Genomic DNA, 13076 nt, shown 5'->3' with positions numbered 1-13076 from the left:
CCTATACCAAATCTTACTAGTATATGTAATTTTCATGTCACTAAATTGTAATCTCACAAATATGCCAATAGCAGTATTTTTAAACCCCACTCTCAGTCTCTCTCCTTCCTGACCCAGCTATAAATCAATAACATCTTCATAGCATGATATATTACAAGAAATTAAAAAAATTTTGAGATCCTCTGGTCTTTACTGTAAGGTGAGTAAGAAGCACATTTTTACATAGAGGAAATTGAGACCTGGGTAGATTAATATTATGTAGCTAATAAATGGCAGAGACAGAAATAATGAACTTCTGTTTACTATTTAAAATTTTTATTATTATTTTGGTTTTTGGACCTCACCCTGAGATGCTCAAGGCTTACTCTTGGCAGGACTTATGTGGTGCTTGGCACTTCAACCCAGCTTAGTCATGTGCTATTATTTCTACAGCTCCTTGCTATTTTTTTTTTAATCTAAGGTTTCTACTGCTTTGTATCTGAAATATTTTTTAATTAGACCTCAGTTTTTTAAAAACAGTTGATAATAATAAAAATTAAAGGTCTTATAATTTTGAACACATTCACAATTATATTGTCAAGCATGTTAATTCCTGCACCTTTATTCAAAGCCCCCAGGTGGGTCTTGAAGCCTACTTCATCCACAAGTTCTGGTTCAATACCTGAAGGTGCTCCCAAGACAATGGCCTTTGGATCATTGTGTGCTCTCAGGGAGTCAGAGGCAATATCTGTAATGGATCTCGGAGGGTCCACTTCATGCTGTGAGATCTCAGAACCAGGCTGAGGCAGAGCACCAAGACTCAGGACCGGAGTCAAAGCCTGATCTGGTTTCCTACCAAAGCTGAGGAACGTAAAACAACAAAATAACCTTTTAAACTGAGCCCAGTTGAATTTACCCATATTTTGTAAATGGTTATGTTTGGAGGCAGGGCAAGGATTAAAAACTAAGGTGATCGGTACAATATAATCCTTTCTAAGAGGTCCTTCATCACGCGGAAGCAAGGATTTACTCAGAGAGTAGGCTAAAATGCCCTCTTTAGAAAGGAGCCTGATCCCATCTGGAACTACAGGAGGACAGGGACTGTCTATTGTGGAAATAGGTAGTTAGGGACTTTTAAAAATGCAAATTGCTTCACTGATCCTCAGAGTGATTATGGGCTATTGTATCAACAAGTCCCTGGGGACTCTTGCAGACAGATGACTGACACATATACTACCCTGTAAGGACCAAACATGGTGTCGCTCATGTTAATGGCTTTCCAAAGTAGCGTGATTGTCTTTAGAAAGCACTGAGTGGGAAAGTCAATGAAGAAACTACAACAGTGAAGGATAATACCTAACGTATTTCCTTAAGGGGGTTTTGCTTTTGAAGAATCTTATAGAGAATCTTGTGTTTATTTATTTATTCAGCCTTTTGTACCACACCCTGCAATGCTCAAGGTTTATTCCTGACTTGACATCTAGAATCACTCCTGTAAAAGGGAATGAGCCTGTGGGGGGTAGGGGATGGGGGGATGGATACTGGGAACACTGGTGGTGGAGAATGGGCACTGGTGGAGGGATGGGTACTCAATCACTGTGTGAATGAAACGTAAGTACAAAAGTTTGTAAGCCAGTAACTGTACGTAACGGTGATTCATTAAAAAAAGAAAAAAAAAAGAATCACTCCTGGCAGTGCTGGGTAGTGGGGGGTGGGGGTAGCATATGGCATGTTGGGGATCAAACCTGGGTGCACCGTACCTACTGTACTATCACTCTGGCTCCCCAAAATGTTGTGTTTATATATTGTTTCCAGGGCCTGGGAAAAGAGGAGCAGAGGAAAGAACCTAAAATGTACACTCATCAGGGAAGACAACAGTGTCAATCATTTACATGTATTAACTCAATTCTCACAAAAGTCCATTATATACTATTTTATAATAATTTGCTATTTTATATTTCCAGGTAAATCCATTTTACAGTTAACGTGACTGTGACCCAGGAAAGTGAAGTAAATTGCCTGCTATCACACACAAACAGAAGTCACTCTTTCCCCCCGGACCTGGAAGGTCCATACTGTCACACTCCTGTTCTGCTGCAGATCAGTGTGGGACTATTCCAATCACCTCAGTGCATGGAGAGGAACCATCCCCCACTTCCTGGGCTGGTGCTGGAGATGGAGCCCTGGGTCTCACTTCGGCAAGGCAAGCGTTCTGCCACTGAGCTCCAGCCCCAGCCCTATGAGCACACTACTTCGTGCTTGCCTGGAAAGTTCTCTAAGCCCCTCAGCCATCTTCCGGGCAGTAAGCTCCATACTCATTACTATTCTAACTCTTCAAGTTATCTGAAAGTGATGATGCTGCCTCACAGAGAGCCACATCATCGCCCAGAACCTTCTTAAGCATTTCTGATTCACCCTCGTTGTGTGCCACAAGTGAGTTTAAAAAATGCATAATGTAGGCCCCCCAGAGTTCATGGGAGGTACCAAGGCTGTCCCAACAGCATCAGAGACAGCTTCACACTTCATATTGCGGACCAAAAAATGTATTTAAAAACCGAGATCCAAGAAGGGAGCATACCAAATCTCAAAAGCAAGATTAGCAGAATCAGTATCCTATATGGCTGACAGCCACGGCCACACACATCATATAACTTCCTTTTCCCTCGAAAGATTCAGTGGAAATAAGGGACCTGATCTCATTAAGAGGGGGCTAAGATTATGAAAATGCTCCCCCCCCCACAAAAAAGAGTGAAAGATTTTAAAATGCTTTAAAAATTGTTTACATCACAAGAATGTCACATACTGTTATAAATTAAAAGAAACTTATACCATCTATCACACCAAGAAAGGCACATGTCTTACCTCTGTATTTGATTACTTTGCAGAGAATGAGTTATAAATGGCAAATTCTGATTTATCTGGTAACAGAGAGGTTCTCACAAGCCGATAGCAAATAGACAAGGCTAGTCTATAGTGCTGTCTTGTAAAACCTGTTGCTTCCAGCCTATCCACCATGAGATATTGTTCTAGGTCTTTTTTGTTCTTATTTTTTGTTTCATTTGGTTTTGGACCACACCTGGCAATGCTCAGGGCGTACTCCTGGTTCTGAGCTCAGGGATCACTTCTGATGGACTCAGGGGACCATATGGGGTGTCAGGGATCAAATGTAGGTCAGCTGGATGCAAAGCAAACACCCTATTCACTATACTATCTTTCCAGCCCCCTTGATGTTATTTAAAATGTGCTAAATACAAGGGAGGGGAGGAATGCTTGAATGGAGAAGGTTGGAGGATTATTAAATTTAAAAGTCAGGGGTCAAGGAGATAAGGCTCTGCAGCAGAGAGGGAGTGACCAGGGAGTGACTTCTGAGAACCATACCAGGGGTCACCCACAAATACCACTAGGTATGGTCCCCAAACAATCTAAAAGTTACCATTGGGAGAAGGTTGTTTGTTTTGGGGGTCACAGCTTAGCAGTGCTCATGGGGGTTGGTACTGGTGGACCATACTATGCCAGGGATTGAACCTGGGGCTCATGTACATGAAGCCTGTATCCAGCCCATGAGCCATCTCCTGGGCCTAAATGTTCTTGATCTTAAGTTTCATACAGTCATCCAGACTGCCTCCAATCACCAGGCCATGTATTTAATTCAAATGCCAAATCTACTTTTGCAACATTCAAGAAACCCCAGTTATTATCCCTCTAACTTGCTTTTTATTTTGGTGGTGGTGCAGGGGTGGGGGACATACCCAGGGGCTATGCTCATGGCTTAGTCATGGCTCTGTGCTTGGGGGACTGAATGCGTTGCAGGGGATTAAACAGGGGTCAGCAATATGCAAGGCAAGTACATCTCCTATTTCTACTATCTGATAGTATTATGAATATTGTCACTGTCACTGTTCCTGTCCTCCCGTGGTTCATCGATTTGCTCGAGCGGGCCCAGTAACATTGTGAGACTTGTTGTTACTGTGTTTGGCATATCGAATACGTCACGGGTAGCTTGCCAGGCTTTGCCGTGTGGGCAAGATACTCTTGGTAGCTTGCCAGGTGCTCTGAGAGGGGCGAAGGAATCGAACTTGGGCCGACTGGGTTGGCTGTGTGCAAAGCAAACGCTCTACTTTCTGTGCTATTGATCCAGCCCATGAGTATTGTACAAATAACAAGCACAAGGCAGAAATAGAAAAACTATACAAATACTGAGTTCACAAGGGGAAGAAGATAAAAACAAAAATCTGAGAAACACCTCTGGTGATAGGGGCCAGAAAGCTTTATAGTAGGTAAGGCGCTTACCTGGATTTGATCCCTAGCACCATATATGATCTCTCAAACCCTGTGAGGAGTGAGAGATCCCTGAACACAGACTCAGGATAAAGCCCATGAGCCAGTGTGGCCTTCCCCAAAGATAAAATTAAAAAAATAAAAAATGAAATAAAAAGTAGTAAACAATGGTGCCCATGAATAAAACACATTGCATGTACAGTGATAACACTAAAAATAAGGGTAAAAAGTCAAAACAAAACAATCCACCAAAACTGCTGAATTCTTATGTTTTATATTCAGGTTACTACTGCTGGCTACAAAAAGCAATCCTTTTAAAAATAAAGAGTTTGGGAAAGCAAAAGGTAGGAAGATCTAAACTAATTAAGAACAGGTTGGCTAACAACGGGCAGTGTCACGTGAACACTGAGATGGAGTGTAGCCATAAAAGCTTGGCACATCTCTACAATGTACCAAGTTGGGGATGTGTCTCTCCCCAGCTTCGTTATCTGTTAAAAAAGAACAAACAATTCACACGCGGCTACATTTATAGGTGCATGATATGTAGAGTGTCACTCCTTTCTCTTCAAATTGAACCAGGTTAAGTCAAACCAGAAAAGCGATTTGGGGAGGGAAAGAGAATAGCAGGGAGAAAGAAAGTTTTTAAAAAATCTCTGCCTCAGCAAAAGTTTTCATTAAAATTTTAGACAAATGATCCCTGTGTCCTTCTCCCTCGCTGCCTGGGGCTCCATGCTATTTCTATGCAAATAACAACCTCGTGGTTTATATCTTATTATTTCCACTGGAGCTGCAGCGACATGACCGGAGACGTGTAAGAGGTGTGTGTGTGTGTGTGTGTGTGCGTGTGTGTGTGTGTGTTAGGTGGGGGAAGGTAGAGATGGAGATGGAAAGGAGAGAAAGAGAAAGAGAGGGACAGAGGGAGAGAGATGGAGTGGGTGTTCACTCAAGTGTGAAAAAATATTGTCAGGAGTGAGCGTCAAGAACAAAAAAAAAATTGCAGGGATAACGTGTTTATTTCAGCCCTCCGCCCACCCCCCCTGACAAACCGGCACCTTTTAAAATTCATTGGGCATCAGGCGATCATGCACAATCCATCTGCTTTCACTTTATCATTTGCATTTCATGCCTCCTGGCTTTTGATGTGCTGATACTTTGATGCAGTCAGGAGACGCGCATTATCATTATTTCAATTTTCAAAGGGGTCAACGGGATCGGCACTTGCACACAGATTTTTTTTTCCCTACAACCTCTGCACAGCCCCTCCCTCCTTATTCTTCACCCCAGTGTTTAACATAAAGGATGAAGACTCAAAAAGGTGGGGGTCAAATGTGTACAGTCTAAAAGCTCGTGCATACTGCCCACATTTCCTCTCTACACAGGTACATACATATTATGAGCAAAATGGTCAAGACTTAAGGAGGCTCTATAGTGTTTCCAGACACACACAAAGACTTTCTCACACGTGGATACTCAGGAAAGCACGGAGAGAGGGGGAACTAGAAGCAAGATACAGACACAAAGGGACAGAGACTTGCACACACAGGGGAAGAGAAATGCACTCAAAGTGACCTGCAGTACACCCAGGGTACCAGGGTATGCAAGAGAGAGTGATTCCTATAGAACCATAGGAGAGCTGAAGACACACCAGCACACACAAAGACAGACCTGCAGAATGAGCTAGAGGAGGCAATCGGCGCCTTAGCTCCTGGATGGTTTCCTTTTCATTTGGGGCAGATAGGTGGTTTTTCCTTCCTTTTTTCCTTCCTTCCTTTTTTCCTTCCTTCTTTTTTTCCTCCCTCCCTCCCTCCCTAAATATTTAACAGAAGGCCACAGGTTTTATTTTCCTAAGAGATAGGACATTCATAATGAATTTGCATGCATTGGGTATCTTCCAGCAATTCTATACTGACGTGGCTCTGACATAAAGATAGTGAAGCAGTCAGAGTAGGACTAGTTAACTGCTATAACTGATCACTCCCTTCAGTTACATAAGTTCATGTCCTTCTGGAAATCAGTATTGTTTGATAAGTTCCAGCTGAAGCTTGACTGGTGTTTCCACTGCAACTGGACTGTTCCTTTAACAAGTTGCCCTTCAGGCTTGGAAGACGAATCAATTTGATCAGAGCAATTTAACCACATTTTAAGGAAAAGAAATCCCTAATGCAAGAATTTCTTTAAGACAAGAACAAAATTCAACTAGCAAATTTTTAGGCACAGAACAGAAAAGCCACAACAACACCTTTGCTCTGTAATACTCTATGTACGGCAGAGCCTGGCAAGCTCCCCGTGACGTACTCGATATGCCAAACACAGTAACAAGTCTCACAAGGCAGATGTTACTGGGCCCACTTGAGCAATGGGAGGACAGTGCTACAGTGCTACTCTATGTATAACAGAATATTAGGAAGAAAATAAGATGAATTTCAGAAATTAGCTTTTTGTCATAGAAACATTATGAGAATATATGGGTCTTTAAATTCTATCCTCAAAGATAATTTCCTTCAACATTCATCAATATCTCAAGGAGGTATAGAAGAGCAACTTTGAAAAATAAAAGTAAGACTCTAGGCAGTTTCTCCCACTCTAACAATCTCTTCTAGTAGTGCCAATGCAGAAGCAATTTCAAATAACTCAGAGCAGGACAGCCAAATTTGCCATTGTTAGCACTACCCTGACCTTCCCAGAAAAAAAGAAAAAAGGCAGATCCAAAGGATACAGAATTCCTCTAAATGCATAGAGCACACTGAGAGCAACAATTCTCCCAATTTCTGACCAACAGTAATCGGTGCAATGGAAGTCCCAACTTAAATGGGAACAATAGTCAATTGCTATCATTCCACTTTAAAGACAAAACTTGATTTTTAAAAAAGTTTCTACATGTTTAGTAAACAAAATATCCCGCAAAAACAAAATTTACCAAGAATGTTACTCCAAAAGCTCAAACAACCATGTAAGAGATAGGGGGAACAAAACCCCTGAAATTTAAATAAGGGTGCACACTTCATGCACCCAATATTAAGCACTTTTGCTTATATTTTCTTACCTCATCTTCAAAGCATCATTTATAGGTTTAAATTATTATCTCTCCTTTGACAGAAAAAGAAAGCTTTTTTTTTTGGCTTTGTTTGGGGGGAAGGGGGGGTCACACCTGGTGACGCACAGGGGTTATTCCTGGCTCTGCACTCAGGAATTACCCCTGGTGGTGCTCAGGGGACCATATGGGATGCTGGGATTGAACCTGGGTTGGCCGCATGCAAGACAAACGCCCTACCCACTGTGCTATTGCTCCAGCCCCTAGAAAAAGAAAGCTTTAGTTGTTGAGCGGTTTTAAGCCAAACAGTCCCAGATTATTATATTTTTTAGATTTTGGAGAGAAAATAGTTCCCTACAAATTCAGAGTACATTGTTCTTTGCATATTCTGGTACTCTTAATTTTCACTCTTAGAAGCAGTGATCCCACCAACTATTTCCCTCTCATTTGAAAAACTCTTAATGAGCTTGGATTGAAAAGGGCACACGCATTTCTTTTAAAGGGAAGATAAATCTTTGTATTACACACTCCCAGTAATCCAACCATGCATCCACTGACCCATTTTCCAATCAATATTTATCAAGAACTTCCTCTATGTAAAGAGGTCACTGTAAGTGGCCCGTTTTAGAGATGCAATCACATTTCTAAAAACATCAAAAATTTGGAGCTAGGGGCTGGAGCACACAGTGGGTAGGGTGTTTGCCTTGCACGTGGCCGACCCTAGTTTGATCCCCAGCATCCCATATGGTCCCCTAAGCACTGCCAGGGGTAATTCCTGAGCACAAAGCCAGGAGTTACCGCTGTGCATTGCCGGGTGTGACCCAAAAAAAAGCAAAAAAAAAAAAAAAAAAAAAATTGGAGCTGGAGCGATAGCATAGCGGGTAAGGCATTTGCTTTGCATGCGGGTGACCTGGGTTCAATTCCCAGCATCCCATATGGTCCCCTGAGCACCGCCAGGAGTAATTCCTGAGTGTAGAGCCAGGAGTAACCCCTGTGCATTGCTGGGTGTGTCCCAGAAAGCAAAAAACAAACAAATAAACAAACAAACAAAAAAGCTCCAAAAACAAAGAAAGCACAAAAATCTGACATCCCCCACACGTTTAGATATTTTAGACACAGCTAGCTGTTATAGACTAGAACTCCTCACATTCCAGAATCATAGACAACAAATGGGGAAACAGAAAAGAAACATGCAATTAATTCTATCTAGAACATAAACTTTTTGGATTAGTTTTTAAATATGGTTTCTTCACTGACCTATCCAGAGCTCAGAATGGTGCCTGGTACACAGAGGTACCAAAATTATTTGCTGAATGAAATGATTGAAAATGGTAAGCATGGCATTGGGCAGGGAAAAGGGAGGGACACAGGCAAACATGAGTTGAATGGTTCCCCCAACCAGGATCTTCAGTTAAGAAACCAGGATGCCTTCAAAACAGTTTCATGTATTTGTTCCAAACCATAAAACTTACTTTATTGAGAGCCCCAGCTCCTGTAAGAATTAAGTGAGAATTCTCAACCTGGATGGTTCTCTGTCCCAGTCGAACAAGGTAAGCCCCAATTCCAATGGCCCGGCATGTAACCTTGAAAGATAATAAATTTGACATGTTAAATATTTATGTTCCCTCACAAGCTATAAGAACTAAGTCTCAGGTATTTACATTCAAGGGGAAAAATTGCATTTATGAAGCCTTAGCAATAATAACACAATAATAATTTCCTTGTCAAAGAAATAAAGGCATGAAATCCACGCTAAGAATTCAGTTATTGGACACAAAGGATCCTTTACTTTTCTTATACATTTTGCCATTTCACAGATACCTGTGGTTTTATACTAGGAGTATGAGCAAGGAAAGCAGTAAGAGAAGAAATTCAAGTTGATAAAACTAGATACTTAAGGAAAAAAGAAGTTGGGTGGGGGGCATAGTGATAATACAGCTAGTAGGCATTTGTCTTGAATGTAGTGATTTGAGCTGAATCCCCAACATCCCATATGATCACCCAAGTCCACCAGGGGTAATTCCTGGGTGCAGAGCCAAGAGTAACACCTGCTATCACTGGGTATGGCCCAATCTGCCCACCCCCCACAAACCCAAAACCCCAAAACAAAACAATCTCAAAACCAACCCCTTCACCCTCCAAAAAGTTAAAGGCTAAAACTTGGTACTGGGAATGCTCAATTATTAACATTATCTTATCTTTCCATTACCATGCATGACTAAAATAAAATTATGGACATAATACAATTTTCAACTTGGCAGGCTACCGAATGTAACCTGCCCACACAGCAGAGTCTGGCAAACTCCCCGTGGCGTACCCAATATGCCAAATACCAATAACAATGATGGGTCTCATTCTCCTAACCCTGAAAGAGCCTTGAATATGGTACTTTTAAAATCTCAGGGCTAGGACGAAGGAGATGTTACTGGTGCCTGCCTGAGGCAATTGACGAACAACAGGGTGATCGTGATACAATTTTCAAGAAATGTTTATATTGAAACTACAAAGCACCGAAGAGAGGGAAGTACAAATCCTAGTCACACAGTTCATAAATTTCATATTCTTGCTGGGGCTGTAGCTCAGAGGTAGAGCACCTGCCTTGTATGTGTAAGGATCTGGGTTTAGTCCCTGGCATTACAAAGAAAAAAAACAAAGCACAACACACACACACACGCACACACACATATTCTGACAATATTTACCAAGCTGATAGTGATGATTTCATCATAGGCCAATGAGGATTCTCCAGCAATCATTCCAGAACCGCGAAGGTTCTCTGCTCCAAGTCCCTCTTCCTTTCCAATAATATCAGTTATCTTGTACCTAGTGAATGTAGTCATGCCAAATTAAAGACATTAAACACAAAAACAACTATTATATATTGGGGCAAGGGTTGAGTCATACTCAGCAATGCTCAGGAATCACTTCCTGTAAAGCTTGGGATACCATAAGGGATGCCGGTGATTGAACCCGGGTGGATGCAAGACAAAACAAAACAAATTACCTGCTATACTATTTCTCTGACCAGAAACAACAAAAGTTAAGGAACCATTAAAAATCTGCTCCATGCATCCTACAATCTTTATTTTATTTTCATTGAGTCTACTTTCCTTTCCTTGACACTGGCTGGGTATAGCAGGAAGAGTAAAATCTAAAAGTCAGATCAGTATAAATGGTGTTCTGTGATCAGGAAAATAGTACAGTGGATAAGGTGCTTGCCCTGCATCAGCTAACATGGATTTGATGCACAGTACCACATATGTTCCCCCAAGTACTGTCAGGATGCCTGAGCACAAAGAAAAGATTCTTGAGCACTTCTGGGTATGGCACATTCCCCCAAAATCTAAATCTGTGCTTTGAACATATAACAGTGTGAGTCTACGGGTAATAGTAATTTCTGTAAAACAGTGTGAGTCTAGGGATAATATTAATTTCTGTAAAATGGGGTTGATTAGTAGCTAATCTCTAAGTGCTGACATGACCACTAAATCATCAGGAGACAGCCAGAACCATAATTTATGCTCGATTTTTGATGTCCTATTTTCTAAAACAAATTTGTTAAAAAACTATGTCAATTTGTGTCTCCCTATAATAAGCAATAGCCATAAATCAACAATATTTGACAACTGCTACAGATGAATAAAACCCAATGCATTCTTGGCAACCTGGGTCCAACCCCAGTAACAGGTCTTGAGCAGTCCCTGACACCACTGGGTGTCACCCAAGAAAATCAAGAAAAAACAAAACAAAACAAAACAAAAAACCTAACAGGCAAAATAAGAATGTTCAGCCTAATTTCTTATGTCAAAAGTCCTATCCATGGTAGGGATAAAGGGGAAAGGTCAAAACAGTGCACTCCTACTCTTGCTTCTTTGTAAACATCAAAGGTATGGGTGAAGGCTCTTGTCTAGACAGTCCCTGGAAGATTCAGGGGGAAAGCGCGCAGCAGTGAAATGCTGGCCAGGTTCCCCAGAAAGCAACCCATGGCTCCAGGGTGAACCACTCATCTGTCTTCTGGGCAGGGGATTAGGAGTGATAGCTGATAATGGGAAATGGGAGATGGGGAATGCAACTAATAAAAGAAAGGAAAAATACAAAGATGGAAGTAGAGATGGGCATGTGTTATTTATGGGTTCATGTGTACCCAAAAGGCTTGGCATGAGGCACGGTTTTATATATGGGAACAATAAATAAATATCCCATAGTGACTCTTACACCTTCTTTTTGCCCCCTTTGCCTCCGTATTATCCTGCTACCTTCTTTACTTTCAGCCCTCATCAATTCTTTCTTTCTGCTTTTACTAATGGTCTGTGGCTTTGCTTGCTTCCCAAATTCCATTGCTTTTCTATTTTTAGCTTTTGCAAATAATTCCCCAAGTCTTCTTTTTGCTCTGTGTCTACATCCTAAATTCTAGAGTTATGTTTCAGGTAAAACTAATCTCACTTAAGGAGTTAATGAACAGCATTAATTTGGGTGGTGATGGGGTATGTGTTGTTCTTATAAGGTCCATGTGCCAAGTACACACAGATATTCAGTGGGTCCAATAAACCTTCCCTGCAGAGCAGATTTTTCTCTAAGAATAGTATATGGGGGAGGGGGTGGTACAGACAGTACAGTGGGTAAGGCGCATGCCTTGCATGTATCCTACATTGGTTTGAGTCCCAGCACCCCACATGGTACATCAAGTCTGCAAGGAATAGTTCCTAAGTGCAGGGTCAGGAGTAAGCCCTAAGTACCACTGGGTGTGGCCCCCAAACAAAAAAAAGGGGCTGGATAGATATCACAGTGGATAGGGATAGCACAGTGGGTAGGGCATTTGCCTTGCATACAGCCAGGTTCCCCAGGTTTGATTCCCAGCATCTCATATGGTCCCCAAGCACCACCAGGAGTAATTCCTGAGTGCAGAGCCAGGAGTAGCCCCTGTGCATCATCAGGTGTGACCCAAAAAGAAAAAAAAAACCCAAAACATATTGGGGGCTGGAGTCATAGTACAGTGGGTAGGGGGCTTGTCTTGCATGTGGCCAACCCATGTTCAATCCCTGGCAATACATATAGTCTCCCAGTCCCACCAGGAGTGATCTGTAAAAACAAAGCCAGGAAAAAGCCCTGAACACGCCCAGTGGGTGGTCCAAAAGCATAAAACAAACAAACAAACAAACAAACAAAAACACAGCATTTTTTTTGAGTCTGGAGAGATAGTACGTGGGTAGAACACTTGTCTTGCACATGTCCAACCTGGAACTCCATAGGGTCCTTTGAGCCCAGTCAGGAATAATCTCTGAGTGCAGAGCCAGGAGTAAGCCCTGAAAATTGCTGGGTATGCTCCCCCACACCTCCCTGCCCCGCGCCCCAAAAATAAGAATAGCATACTGGGCTGAAGAGAAACTTATTTTGCATGTGCTCAACTCCAGATTGATCTCTTGTATATGGTCCCAAGTAACACCAAATAACTTCTGAGCACAAAGCCAGAAGTAGCCCAGAGCAAAGATGATATGCCCCAAACCCAGTCCTTCATCCCCTACAAGTACCACCAAAAATAAATAAATAAAATAAACAAACAAAACCAAATACGTGTTTCTTCCTAGGTGTTTGTGATTTGTTAAGTGGCTTCTTCTACTATTGTATTATTAAAAAAAAGCGAAAAATTTCACAGTTCTGTTCATGACCTGCACCTTCTACCATTAGGACTACTATTCTTTAAAGGAGCTCAAGGTTTAACATAATTTATAATAAAAACCTTTGTATAGTGTCATACAATTAGCAAAACACATGCTTTAGCCTCTCAACA

At 41.7% G+C, this 13076-nt stretch overlaps 1 protein-coding gene across 8 annotated transcripts in view; it reads right to left on the bottom strand.

The window, feature by feature from the left end:
- The window catches only part of ACACA (acetyl-CoA carboxylase alpha), a 322008-nt gene that overhangs the window by 60888 nt on the left and 248044 nt on the right, over positions 1–13076 (bottom strand). For all 8 annotated transcript variants that reach the window (XM_056128109.1, XM_056128108.1, XM_056128110.1 and 5 more), the window contains 2 exons: positions 9991–10111; positions 8761–8871 (listed from right to left, as the gene is read on the bottom strand). In XM_056128109.1, the coding sequence (XP_055984084.1) occupies positions 8761–8871; positions 9991–10111 (232 nt within the window). The remainder of the gene's footprint in view (positions 1–8760; positions 8872–9990; positions 10112–13076) is intronic.

Source organism: Sorex fumeus, unplaced genomic scaffold, assembly GCF_029834395.1.
Source record: "Sorex fumeus unplaced genomic scaffold, SorFum_2.1 ptg000063l, whole genome shotgun sequence".
Classification (NCBI taxonomy): Eukaryota; Metazoa; Chordata; class Mammalia; order Eulipotyphla; family Soricidae; genus Sorex; species Sorex fumeus.
This window is presented reverse-complemented; position numbering and strand designations above follow the sequence as displayed.